General features: G+C 39.2%; 1 protein-coding gene across 2 annotated transcripts in view; it reads left to right on the top strand.

The window, feature by feature from the left end:
* SNTB1 (syntrophin beta 1) overlaps positions 1-12,307 on the top strand; it is a 239,078-nt gene extending 226,771 nt beyond the window's left edge. Inside the window, exons 6-7 of one of the 2 annotated variants that reach the window (XM_082858485.1) lie at positions 5,762-5,952; positions 8,867-12,307. In XM_082858485.1, coding sequence (XP_082714611.1) covers positions 5,762-5,952; positions 8,867-8,959 — 284 coding nt within the window. In that variant the 3' untranslated portion in view covers positions 8,960-12,307. The remainder of the gene's footprint in view (positions 1-5,761; positions 5,953-8,866) is intronic. The other variant, XM_082858486.1, reaches the window with a different exon arrangement.
* Positions 12,308-13,094: the final 787 nt, after the last annotated feature.

Below are 13,094 nucleotides of genomic sequence, written 5' to 3'. Positions count from 1 at the left end.
TCTTCAATATACGCAAATCAATCAATGCGATACACCATATTAACAAAATGAAGAATAAAAACCATATGATCATCTCAATAGATGGAGAAAAACTGACAAAATTCAACACCCATTGATGATAAAAACTCTCCAGAAAGTGGGCATAGGGAGAACTTACCTCAACATATGGCCTCAAAGGCCATATATGACAAACCCATAGCAAACATCATTCTCAATGGTGAAAAACTGAAACCATTTCCACTAAGATCAGGAAAAGACAAGGATGTCCACTCTCACCACTCTTATTCAACATAGTTTTGGAAGTTTTAGCCACGGCAATCAGAGAAAAAAAAGAAATAAAAGGAATACAAATTGGAAAAGAAGAAGTAAAACTGTCACTGTTTGCAGATGACATGATACTATACATAGAGAATCCTAAAGATGCCACCAGAAAACTACTAGAGCTGCTCAATGAATTTGGTAAAGTTGCAGGATACAAGATTAATGCACAGAAATCTCTTGCATTCCTATACACTAGCAAAGAAAGATCAGAAAGAGAAATTAAGGAAACATTCCCATTTACCATTGCAACAAAAAGAATAAAATACCAAGGAATAAATCTACCTAAGGAGACAAAAGATCTGTTTGCAGAAAACTATAAGACACTGATGAAACAAATTAAAGATGATACAAATAGATGGAGAGATATACCATGTTCTTGGACTGGAGAATCAACATTGTGAAAATGACTATACTACCCAAAGCAATCTACAGATTCAATGCAATCCCTATCAAACTACCAATGGCATTTTTCACAGAACTAGAAAAAAAAATTTCACAGTCTGTATGGAAACACAAAAGACCCCGAATAGCCAAAGCAATCTTGAGAAAGAAAAACGAAGCTGTAGGAATCAGGCTCCCTGAGTTCAGACTCCACTACAAAGCTACAGTAATCAAGACAATATGGTACTAGCACAAAACCAGAAATACAGATCAATGGTACAGGATAGAATGCCCAGAGATAAACCCACATGCATATGGTCACCTTTCCTTTGATAAAGAAGGCAAGAATATACAATGGAGAAAAGAGAGCTTCTTCAATAAGTGGTGCTGGGACAACTGGACAGCTACATGTAAAAGAATGAAATTAGAACACTCCCTAACACCATACACAAAAATGAACTTAAAATGGATTAAAGACCTAAATGTAAGGCCAGACACTATAAAACTCTTAGAGGAAAACATAGGCAGAACACTCTTTGACATAAATCACAGCAAGATCTATTTTGATCCACCTCCTAGAGTAATGACAATAAAAACAAAAACAAACAAATGAGACCTAATGAAACTTAAAAGCTTTTGCACAGCAAAGGAAACCATAAGCAAGACGAGATGACAACCCTCAGAATGGGAGAAAATATTTGCAAATGAAGCAACTGACAAGGGATTAATCTCCAATATATACAAACATCTCATGCAGCTCAATACCAAAAAAACAAAGAACCCAATCAAACAATGGGTGGCAGACCTAAATAGACTTTTCTCCGAATAAGACATACAGATGGCCAAGAGGCACATGAAAAGATGCTCAACATCACTAATTATTAGAGAAATGCAAATCAAAACTACAATGAGTTATCACCTCACACCAGTCAGAATGGCCATCATCGAAAAATCTACAAGCAGTAAATGCTGGAGAGGGTGTGGAGAAAAGGGAACCCACTTGCACTGTTGGTAGGAATGCAAATTGATACAGCCACTATGGAGAACAGTATGGAGGTTCCTTAAAAAACTAAAAATAGAACTACCACATGACTCAGCAATCCCATTCCTGGGCATATACCCTGAGAAAATTGTAATTGCAAAAGATATATGCACCCCAATGTTCATAGCCGCACTATTTACAATAGCCAGGACATAGACGCAACTAAATGTCCATCAACAGAGGTATGGATAAAGAAGTTTTGACACATGTATACAATGGACTATTACTCAGCCATAAAAGGGAACGAAATTGTGCCATTTACAGAGACATGGATGGACCTAGAAACTGTCATACAGAGTGAAGTAAGTCAGAAAGAGAAAAACAAATATCGTATATTAATGCATGTATGTGGAATTTAGAATAATGGTTCAGATGAACCAGTTTGCAAAGCAGAAATAGAGACACAGACAGAGAGAACAAACGTATGGACACCAAGTTCGGGGGTGGGATGGGTTGGGAGATTGCGACTGACGTATGTACACTAGTGTGTATGAAGTAGATGGCTGGTGAGGGCCTACTGTATAGCACGGGGCGGGGAGAAAGACGGTAAAATCTGTTTGAAGGACATATATTAAGTTAACCTTAAAAATGCACTCCAATATACATTAGATGCAGACAAATACTGTTTGACTCCACTTACACGAGGTATGTCGAATAGCCAAATTCATAGAGTCAGAAAGTACATTGGTAGATGCCAGGGGCTGGGAGGTGGGCAGGGGAGGGGGAATGGGGAGTTAGTGTTTAATGGGGACAGAGTTTCCATTTAGGAAGGTGAAAAATTTGGGAGATGGATGATGGTGAGAATTGCACAACAATGTGAATGTACTTAGTGCCACTGATCTGGTTAAATAGTTAAATATGGTTAAAATAGTACGTTTTATATTATGTAACTTTTACCACAATAAAAAAAATTCTTTTAAAAAGAATTAATTAAGTGGAATATAAATCCTTTCTCCATCCCTGCTCTGAAGCAGAACTATTCCTCTATCCTAAACGAGTATCTGTCTCTTGAGGTTCCTGAATTAGGTGTTTCATCCAGGGAGGGATGCCATATAAAAACAAGACATTTTGTGTTTACTTTAGGTTAAAATAAATTAAGTTGGCCTTAAAAAAAAAAAAAAAAGACCTCTTAGGTACAGTGTTTCCAAACTTTAGTCACACTGAAAACAAGAACAACAAAAACAAAGTTTTTCAGTTGTACCCTCAGAAGCCTCCGATTGCTGATGCCTATCCCTAGAGATTGTGACGCGGCAGTTCTGGGGCAGGGCCTGAGAATTTGCATCTAGTACGATACCAGGCAGTGCTGGTGCTGCTGGTCCGTGGACCACGCTGTGTGCAGTACTGCACTAGGGTGCAACTTCCTCCAGCACCCAGGAGGATTCTAAAAGATGGGACCCACGTCAACGTGTAGTAGGGTTTCTCCACATTTCCTTTACTGGTGCAAACATGAAAAACCAGATGTTTTGTAGAATTTCTGCTGCAGCATCTCTGAGATAATCACTGTCTTTTAAAAATTATCCTGAAACTAGTTAGTACCCCCCAATATTTTCCAACATTGTTGAAAATATCTCTCAGAGTGTCACTGAAGTTTTTATTTTTTAAGCCACTCTGTATGGCACGAAAAACTAGAGTTTCAAACCTGAGAGTTGGAAAAGGCTCAAGTCACCTGAAAACTAAATTTAATGAAGTTATACGTGTAATTGCAGAGAAGTCCAGACTCCTTGCAACAACTTCTGGGGTGTTCTAGAAAAGAATGAAGATGGCCAAAGGGGTTTGGTTTAGTTTACATTCCACAAATTTCATAAAATCCTTCTCTCAGTAAGCTGAACTCTACTTTGACAGGAAAACAATGAGGCTGTTAATAGAGTAGCCAAAGGAGAATAACAAAGAATTGTGTGGACTGAGCTAGCTGGGTGGTGGGAGAGAAGAAATTATGGAAATGGCCAAAGGTGCAGCCCAGTTTCAAATGGAAAGATGCCTGCAGAGAGTTGGGGGGAGGGGCTTATGTTTTAATCAGAGCTTCAATTAACTTCATAATGGGTTCAATTTATCCTGTGTAGATTAAGAACGTCTTCAGATACCTGATTACATTATATATAAAGGCCACGAATACCACTTTAGGTCAATTAAAATTAAAAGTAACCAGAGTCAATTAATTCAAACCATCCAGTGGCACAGCTTTCAAATTCAAACATAGAGGAAGGGGGAAAAAACATGTTTAGAGCTCAGGCACCCACATATTCTGCAGATGTTAGAAGTGAAAACTTTCAAAAACGAGGATTCGAGATGGGAAGTCATAACTACATCTGTACTGTGTCTATGTTATGTTTTGGTCATCCTTGAACTGGACGGGTGGCAGGGGTCTAGGGCCCTTCTGAGAGGATAACTTAAGACTTGCCAAGGGGCTCTTCCCAGGACTCATTAGAAAACGCACCTTTGGAAAATACCAACCCTTTGTTACAAGTTGAAAGATGGCTGCGGTCAGTCGAAGCAAGGGGTATATGTTTTAACCAATTAAAAGCCACCTCATTCTGTGGGCAGATAGACACTCTGTTCCTTCCCCCAAACTCTGAGGGGCTCCCCCCACCCCAGTTATTAGTCTGAGAGCCTCTTTGCCAAGATCCCTCCCCACACGCCTCCGTGTCCTGAGCGCCAGCGTGTGAGAAGGCTGTACAAGACAGACTGGAAGGAAAGAACTGGAATTTTGAAACCTAAACCACTGGGTTGTGACATGTTCACCTCTCTGAGCTTTGCTTTTATCACCTATAATATTAAGCTAAGGTCCTGCTTCTAAAGTGTGCTGAGGTGAAATTCAGTTTGGTATATAAAGCCGAGCTGAGCTGAAGGTGGTAGAGAGTAATCAATACTGCCTATGTCCTCCTAGCCCCAAAGAGCTTTCAGATGTATAGGAAGGCCAGAGCCAATTGACTTGCCAGGGCCGGTTAAATGTGGTGTTTTGTGAGGCAAAAAAATCCAATCTGATACTTTTGCTTTTTTTTTTTTTTTTTTTTTTTGGCCGAGTGGCTTGCGAGATCTTACTTCCCCGACCAGGGATCAAACCAGGGGCCGGCAGTGAAAGTGCCAAGTCCTAACCACTGGACCGCCAGGGAATTCCCTCCAGAACTTTTTGATTAAGGGTTTTAAACACTCACAAGTCTTCCTAATGGGAACTTGGAATCAGGTGGCAGTCCCCCTGTCCAGCTCATAATCTGAGAGCGCTGGTCTCTTTTCCTAAACGCAAGGTAGACCACAGATAAATGCTGGCACCTAACCTGATCAGAAGGTTTTACTTTTGTTCCGTTGGATCAGAGGGCACCTTGTGGACACCAGCTGAGGTTCCTGAATACCACACTGGACAGAGGGAGGAAACAGCATCCTTCACCGAAGGTGCCACACCTGACATCGATCTACAGCAGCAGCTTTTCCAGGACCCAAGATGATCAGATCATCAGGGAAACTCAAAAAGCACTTCTTTCTGTTTATAAAATGAGCTTTATTCAGCTTTTTTAAAATTAAAAATCAGGTTATTTTTTCACTACTCACTCCTGACTTCTTACATGTGTTTTTGTTACCTTGGGTAATGTCACTGGGGGATTGCTTGCTTCTTTCACCAGGTGGTAGACATGGCATTGATTGATCGACTGTGTGTGTGTTGATGATGATCAGAGGTAGCTTACTCTAAATCAAATGTCAGTTTTTTCCAGCTTGATACAAGGCCATTGGAACACCTGTCTCCCTACATACATGTTGTCAGATGGTCATATAAGGGCTAGAGCCCAGACAAAATCCAGCAAAAGGAATTTCTTTCAGTTTATTTCCCTTAGTTTCACAGGGCAAGTTAAATTACAATATCACAATCAATCTAAGGAGAATATTTTCATGCATGATTATTAATTTTTAACTTTAGAAAGAAGTTGGTGGCTGGGCCCTGGGTTTGGGGAGACTAGAAGCTTAAGTGCCTGGGAAAATGGATGGACTTCCATTGTTCATACTTCTGTCTCCATCTGTCTCTCTCAGCTTGCACCTATAAAAACCAGGAGTGCCGGTTGACCATACATTATGAGAATGGATTTTCTGTTACCACTGAACCACAGGAGGGTGTCTTTCCCAAGACAATCATACAGGCTCCTTATGAAAAGCTGAAAATGTCTTCAGATGATGGAATCAGGATGCTGTATTTAGATTTTGGAGGCAAAGATGGAGAGCTTGTAAGTGCACTTTTCTTTAGACAGTGTGGTTTCGTATATTTTGTCTTGCAGTACACCCATTATGGCCTGCAAACATAATGCTGCCTGTATTTATTTAGCATTTGACTATTTACAAAGTACTTATAGGTTCATGTCTTAATTGAACCTTTAAAAACAGTGAGGGGATCCAATTTTTTCACAGTTCTTTACTTTGGTCTCATTTCCCATGGGAATATTACAGAAATATTTGAATCAAGGAAAGGATCCTTTACAAAGTCAGCATTAAATTCTTTTCAAAGAGGGTCCCACCAGCTTTAATATATACCATTCATTGTTTAAAAGTATCAAGCATCTGATCTAACCTGGGCATTGCGCCAGGTGTCAGGGATGTAGGGATGTAAAACACCAGTCCTGGCAACCTGGGGGGTCTCAAAGGAGCAGAGAGCATGAAGAGTACAGACGGGGAGGGGGTGGGAAGGGGCAGAGTGGAGGGGGCAGTGAGGAAACCCAGCAAAAGTGGTCAACTCTACCTGAATGGAGAGAGGGCCAGACAAGGACCCAGAAGTTTTGAGCTCGTATCAAAAAGTGTCCAACAAGCTCAGCAAGTTTGTCAGTTAACGTAACATTTGTACTTCTCATATCATTGCAAATTGCCCATGTATTTAAAATCATGATTTCCTGTGATCGTTACCGCCTACCATAGTGAAAAAATATGTTACTCTAGTTCCACTGAAGGGTGAAAGTGGCACATTCCTCTACTTTCTAGCAAGTATAGTTCTCAAGAAGACATAGCATCTCATTTAAGCTGTGGAATGTAGAACTTCAAACAGGACCTTGATTTGGAACAACTAGTCTCTGTCTAGGTCCTTCCTAGTCAACAAATATCTGTTGACTCACACTTGATAACGGGGACAGGGGATATATAAAATGCAGAGATAAACCTCAATTTTAAAGATCTAGTCATTTTAACTCAGCTACTAGCCTTGCACAATTCTCCCTCTCCCTACTCCCGTCTCTCTGAAGGAAAGGGCCAGGGCCACACTTGAAAGAGCATAGGAGCCGGAAATCTCAAAGTTTCAGCACCACTGTCCTAGATCATGCAATACTACTAGCCCCAGTGCAGTACCAGGTTTCTTCCTATGGGTGTCACAGGAGTCATGACGAAGTCAGTGCCCCGTGGCTGACAGGTGATCTGAACTCACTTTCTGAGAACAATTTCCAGCCAGTCATTTTTCTAACCTTTAAAATGGATCCGCAGAATTTTATAGAGTTTTGTTGTTTATTTGTGTGTTCAATCAGTAAATTCACCCTGAAGGCACCAGTTTGGAAAGAAGAAAGTGGTTGGAAAGTCCATTTTGCTGAGAATGCTTCTGGTTCAGTTGCTGCTCTATCCATCACCCAGCTGTGCACTTTTTCCTAAGGGTGACTGCTCCCTAGCAGCAGGGAAAGGAACAAGAAGCAGTCTCCTGTTTTATCCATGGCTTGAAAATTCAAGGCTATTTTTGCCCATGAGGAAAAAAATCACTTGTGTCTAAATTTCAGCCTTTCTGCGTGTAATTACAACCTGACTTGAAAGACTTAGGAAGGACTGATTTTTTGCTGCCAATATATTAGGCTGATAAGCTCAAGTTCAGACACAGCTCCCCCAGGGTCTAGCTATGCAACCCCCAGAGGCAGGTGCCAGGGAGGAGGAAAGGAACAGAGGTGAGCTGTACAAAATGCAATAAATGGAGGGTCAGGAGACCCTTGCTCTCTTTCTGAGTGTGGAACTAACTCACCAATTGTCTTGCGCAAGTCCTTTTATTTCTTTGGATCTGAGTCTTTATCCATAAAATACAGTGACTGAAGTAGATAATCTCTAAGGTTACTTCTAAAAGTTGCATTCTGTGTTAGTGAAATAGAATATGGTGATTAAGCCCAGACTCTGGCATCAGACAGACCTGCGTTTGAGTCCATGCTTTCTCTTTACTGCAAGATCTATGATCTCAGAAAGTTTTATAACTTCTCCAAATCTTAGTTTCCCTTATAAAACATAGAGATAGTAACAATAGCTACCTCATAGTGATTTTGTGAAAATTAAATAAGATAGTATATAGAAAATATTTAACACAGCACCTGGTTCATGCTAAATACAACTTAACTTTGCTGGATGTTATTTTATGATCAGGTTGTTATTCCCCAACAGTGTCATCATCAGAACAGAATTGGGGACAGTGCATGAGAATTGGGAGCAACACACTCAATGCTCCTGAATTAGGTCAGGTGATAAAAATTCAGCCTATTAGGCTCTGACCACGTGCCAGCCCAGTAGGAACACACGGAGAAAGATAAAACTTTAGAGGGGGTCTTAACAGACAAGTGATGTACGTGATTACAACAATCTATGAGTATAGGACAGTGAGGACACAGCTGCTTCAAAACCTGGGTTCTGCATTTTATGGTTTACAAGGAATTTTCACATACAGTATCTCATTTTAATACTCTACCCGCTGTGAGTTAGATAGGCCTGGGAAAAATTTTCAGGGACTTGTCCGAGATTATGTACACATCTAAAAAGTATTAGAACCACGACTGAAACCTATGATGTGAAATTTAGTACCACTTCATACTGTACCTAATCCGACATAAATAATATCACTATCGTGATACCAAAAATAAATGGTTTAGACAGTCAAGAAGGGCAACACTGATATTTATGCTATGGGTATGTATAAATTTCACAGAACTTATTTTGGAAAAAAAGATATACGAGATGTAAGGAATAAGTTCAAAGAGTTATTTTTTTATCTCACTGGGGGGCAAGGATTTAAAAACACAATTGCTCCAGTTAACACTTAAAAGTAGGAAGTGCATAGATCTGTTTGATGTGTAAATCACTATTTTGTATCAAGCATTAGTTTAAAATCTTTCATATTCTCTTCTTTTTGAATTTCAGCAACTGGACCTTCATTCCTGCCCCAAGCCGATTGTTTTCATCATTCATTCCTTCCTGTCAGCTAAGATTACAAGGCTGGGGTTGGTGGCCTGAACAGAGGAGCGAATTGCCTTTGAGAAAAGGAGGGCTGCGATGCCACCGAAAAGTGTCATATCAGACACCATTTGCAGTGATGCACCAGATGTAGCATGCCACTGTCAGCTTTAGATCCCAAGAGTCCTGTGTAACAGTCCCAGACTCCTCTGTCAATTTCAGCAATTATAAAGGGTACCTTCAGAAAAATTCCACAAGGACTATCAGAATGAAACTGTTTTTTTAGAACAGTAAAAGGGTAAAGAGGTGAGGCTGATTGGAAATACACAGCATAGCTTTTAAATAATGACAATCAAGGACATGAACATTAGAACAGCATGTGCAGATCTTAATCATACCAGTTTCTAGGCAACTGGTTCACCCAGGTAAGCAAGGGCTGTGTAGATGAGAAATGGACATTTTTCACCTCTCCCCTCCCCACCCCAGTAATAAGGACCCCTTGTTTTATTGTGCTTTATTTCCTATTTCTAATTGAGTTGACTTTCGCTGGTAAGGAAAGAAAAGTACTTCAAATGGAAACCCACCTTTTATTTAAGTGTGAAACAGCTGTTACTTTTTCTTAATGAATTATCTTTCAATGATGTAGAATGATTCTGAAGTGTTCTTATTAGCATATGATGAGTGGGAATTAAATAAAGCACCAGATACTGATCTGAGCTGTAAGCTGGTGGATTCTGAGCCAAAGTAGACTGCTTAAATTGCAAAGCTTTGCTGAAGAGTGGTGTGCGTGAAAGATGATTAATTCTGGGACTACACTCATACCCAAAGTCTGCTATCTTAGAGCCATGACTTATAGCTTTATTTATAAAAGCAAATTATGGATTTTTTTAAAAGATTGTCAATGGATATATATATATATATATATAATAATTCATGCGGGGTTAACTAATTTTCCCCATTTTGTGGTTTTCAGTGGAAGTACTCAGCAATTTATTGGCCCTTGTTTCTGCCTGTGCTTGTATGCATGCATTTTCAAGCAAGTAATAGAGCAGCCTTATATGATTCTGGTTAATGCTGGGTTTTACATAGAGAGCCAATGTTATAATCAAACCCATCAAACCCATCAACAGCTCTTTTGGAATTCCAGGGAAATAATATAATGACCTGATATTTTTCTACAAGAATATTTTCAGACATCGTATAGCATATTACTGATTTAACACTTTTGCTTTTATCTTTCAAAACAAATTCACTGAAAACACACCTATTATTTGATTTTAAAGTCACTTTTCTCAAATCTTGAAAATTAGCTCTGGAATTTCTGTATTTGTAACCGTTCTCTCCCCTATAGTTTTACATAGACAAATGTTTCAGGTTAGGTTTGTGTGTTATTTTTCAGAACCGTATTTTAGCAAATACCTATGCAAAGAGCTTTAAAAAGTAAAACTGTTTTAAAAGAATGTGATTTTGTTCACTCAGATACATGTGTTTCTTGAGTTTTACTTTAGATCAGCATTTTATTTTAGATCAGTGTTTCCCCAAAGTAATACAAGTAACATGTAATACAAGTTCCAAGGGGCACTGATTGACTGGTGTTTTGTCGGGGGGCAATTAAAGGGATTGGTCATCAAAAATATTTGTTCAGGGCTTCCCTGGTGGCGCAGCGGTTGAGAGTCCGCCTGCTGATGCAGGGGATACGGGTTCATGCCCCGGTCCGGGAAGATCCCACATGTCGCGGAGCGGCTGGGCCCGTGAGCCATGGCCGCTGAGCCTGCGCGTCCGGAGCCTGTTGCTCCGCAGCGGGAGAGGCCACAACAGTGAGAGGCCCGCGTACCGCAAAAAAAAAAAAAAGTTTGTTCACTACTGAGTTAAAAAATGTTAAACAGATTTCATGATTGCAGGCCTCCTCAAAGACTTTATTGCACATTGCGATTCTGCAAGGGGGGGCATCCTGTGTGCCATTCCTAATGCTTACCTACAGAACTCCTCTCTAAAGGAGCATCTTGTGAAGCTAGTGTTAAAACACACACACAAAACAAAACAAAACAAAAAATACATTTTGGAAAACACAGCTTTAGGACACTGATTTTGTTTTGTTTCCTATTTTAAAATTCTAAAGAGTGAAGTCCCAGCCTGAATATTGTAGGAAATTTTTGATGAATTGTAAATTGTAACGTACTCCTTCATTATATATTTTCAAAATCACTGGATTATTGTTATACGAGAGAATTATACTTGTGTATTGTAAATAACATATTAAAATACATATATTAATGCCAATAGCTTAATTCAACAATGTGTAATCTAAGGTGCTCAGTACTACATGAAGTGTGAGTTAATTACTCATAATTTAGTTGCAGAGATCCTATTATATATTTATAGACAAAATGATCATAATTACAAATATTATTTCTTCATCACTTGAGTTTTGGACTGATTAATATCTGGATGCGGGTCAACAGAAACTACATTCTCTGTTTATAAAAGTTTAATTTAAATATTTATATTTTAGAAAAATATATTTGAATAAAGTTAATGCATTTTCTGAATTAAAATGTGTTATTAGCAAGAAATAGAAAATTTTACTAAGAGAATTGTGTATATAAATAATTTTTCTTCCTCAAAGTTAAATTGTATCATATCAGAGTGGCTATGATTAATCAATTTAAATACTCATTTTTTCTCATTCTGAATTCAACAGGTTATAAGTTTACACTGTAGATTTAATCTTGTTGATGTGTGTTATGAATGTTGTGAATAACACAAACTCATACATCTGGATCGTGCGTGGGTATGGTTAGCAAATCAACTGAGTGATTTTGGGGGGTTTGTTTTTGTCCAGTTCCCTCTGTGCTCAATCTGTTTCTTATTTGAATTGATGAATTATTAAACTCACAATGTCTGTCCTTTTAGGGGCAAACCAACACCAATGAATGATGTCTTAATCTATATTTTGTGGGAAGCTGCCCATTTGTTAGATGTGATTAGGTGAGCCCTTTGGTGTGGTGACATATCTTTAAACCATCCCGTTGAAATTTAAAGAAAGCCAACAGGAAGATTGCTATCAGTTTTTTTTTCTGACTTGAATTAAGTAGGAGGAACAAAACTATAAACCTATTCAAAAAAACACTCAGGCAGAGACATTTCATTAATTCTATCAATTGATGCATTAAAATGCTGAAAAATGCATGTTTCTTTATCCAAATGCTTGTTGACCCTGCTTGGTTGAAGTCAGAAGGAGGTCTTAACGGGCAGAAGGATTCTTCTGAAATTAATGAGCAGGGCCTTTCTGGCCCCTGTTACAAATACTGGATACTCTATCTTGACGGGATTGGAGTAGACTAGGGTAAGGGAGTAATTTTTGAATGTACCATGAGTTTAAAAAAAAATGTGCCTATGTTTATAGCACTATGGCTATCATGTAAAATTGATATATGAATTAAATAAATATTCATCTCTGAATATGGTGGGCTGGCTGGTGGTTTCCTAATAGCCACAGAGGGATATGGGTGTGTAAAGACACATCCTGTTAGTCTGTGCCTCCAAGACTGGCCTTGAAAGGTGCTAGTGGGTGGAGGTGAGGGGATGATGCCACTAGCAATTTTTTTGTGTGTTTTTGTGTGTATAGTTCCAGGATGGGTCTTCACCTGGGGCTTAGGGCTTTCAACTCTCATTTTAACTAAATTTTCATGGGATTTTACCTGTACACCAAGCTCCAAAAACTCAAATTCTCGTAGAACTTGGTTCGTGTCTAAGTTACTTGTAATAAATGTAACAGGCTGGGGTTGAGAAGTCTTTTACTATTTGAAAATTTAGTAGTATTGAGATTTAGAACTGTAGAATCTGTTTTGAAGAGACTTCAGAGGTCATCAAGCGCATTATTGCTCAAAGTTTACCTATAATTTTAGCAATACTACCTTAGTATTGATATTTTAGGATATGGAATTTGCTAGTAATATAGCAACATGGTGTATACATATAAAAATGAATGTAGGGCTTCCCTGGTGGCGCAGTGGTTGAGAATCTGCCTGCCGATGCAGGGGACAAGGGTTTGAGCCCTGGTCTGGGAAGATCCCACATGCCGCGGAGCAACTGGGCCCGTGAACCACAATTACTGAGCCTGCGCGTCTGGAGCCTGTGCTCCGCAACAAGAGAGGCCGCGATAGTGAGAGGCCCGCGCACTGCGATGAAGAGT

Source organism: Leucopleurus acutus (assembly GCF_964270905.1).
Source record: "Leucopleurus acutus genome assembly, chromosome: 17".
NCBI classification, from domain to species: Eukaryota; Metazoa; Chordata; class Mammalia; order Artiodactyla; family Delphinidae; genus Leucopleurus; species Leucopleurus acutus.
This window is presented reverse-complemented; position numbering and strand designations above follow the sequence as displayed.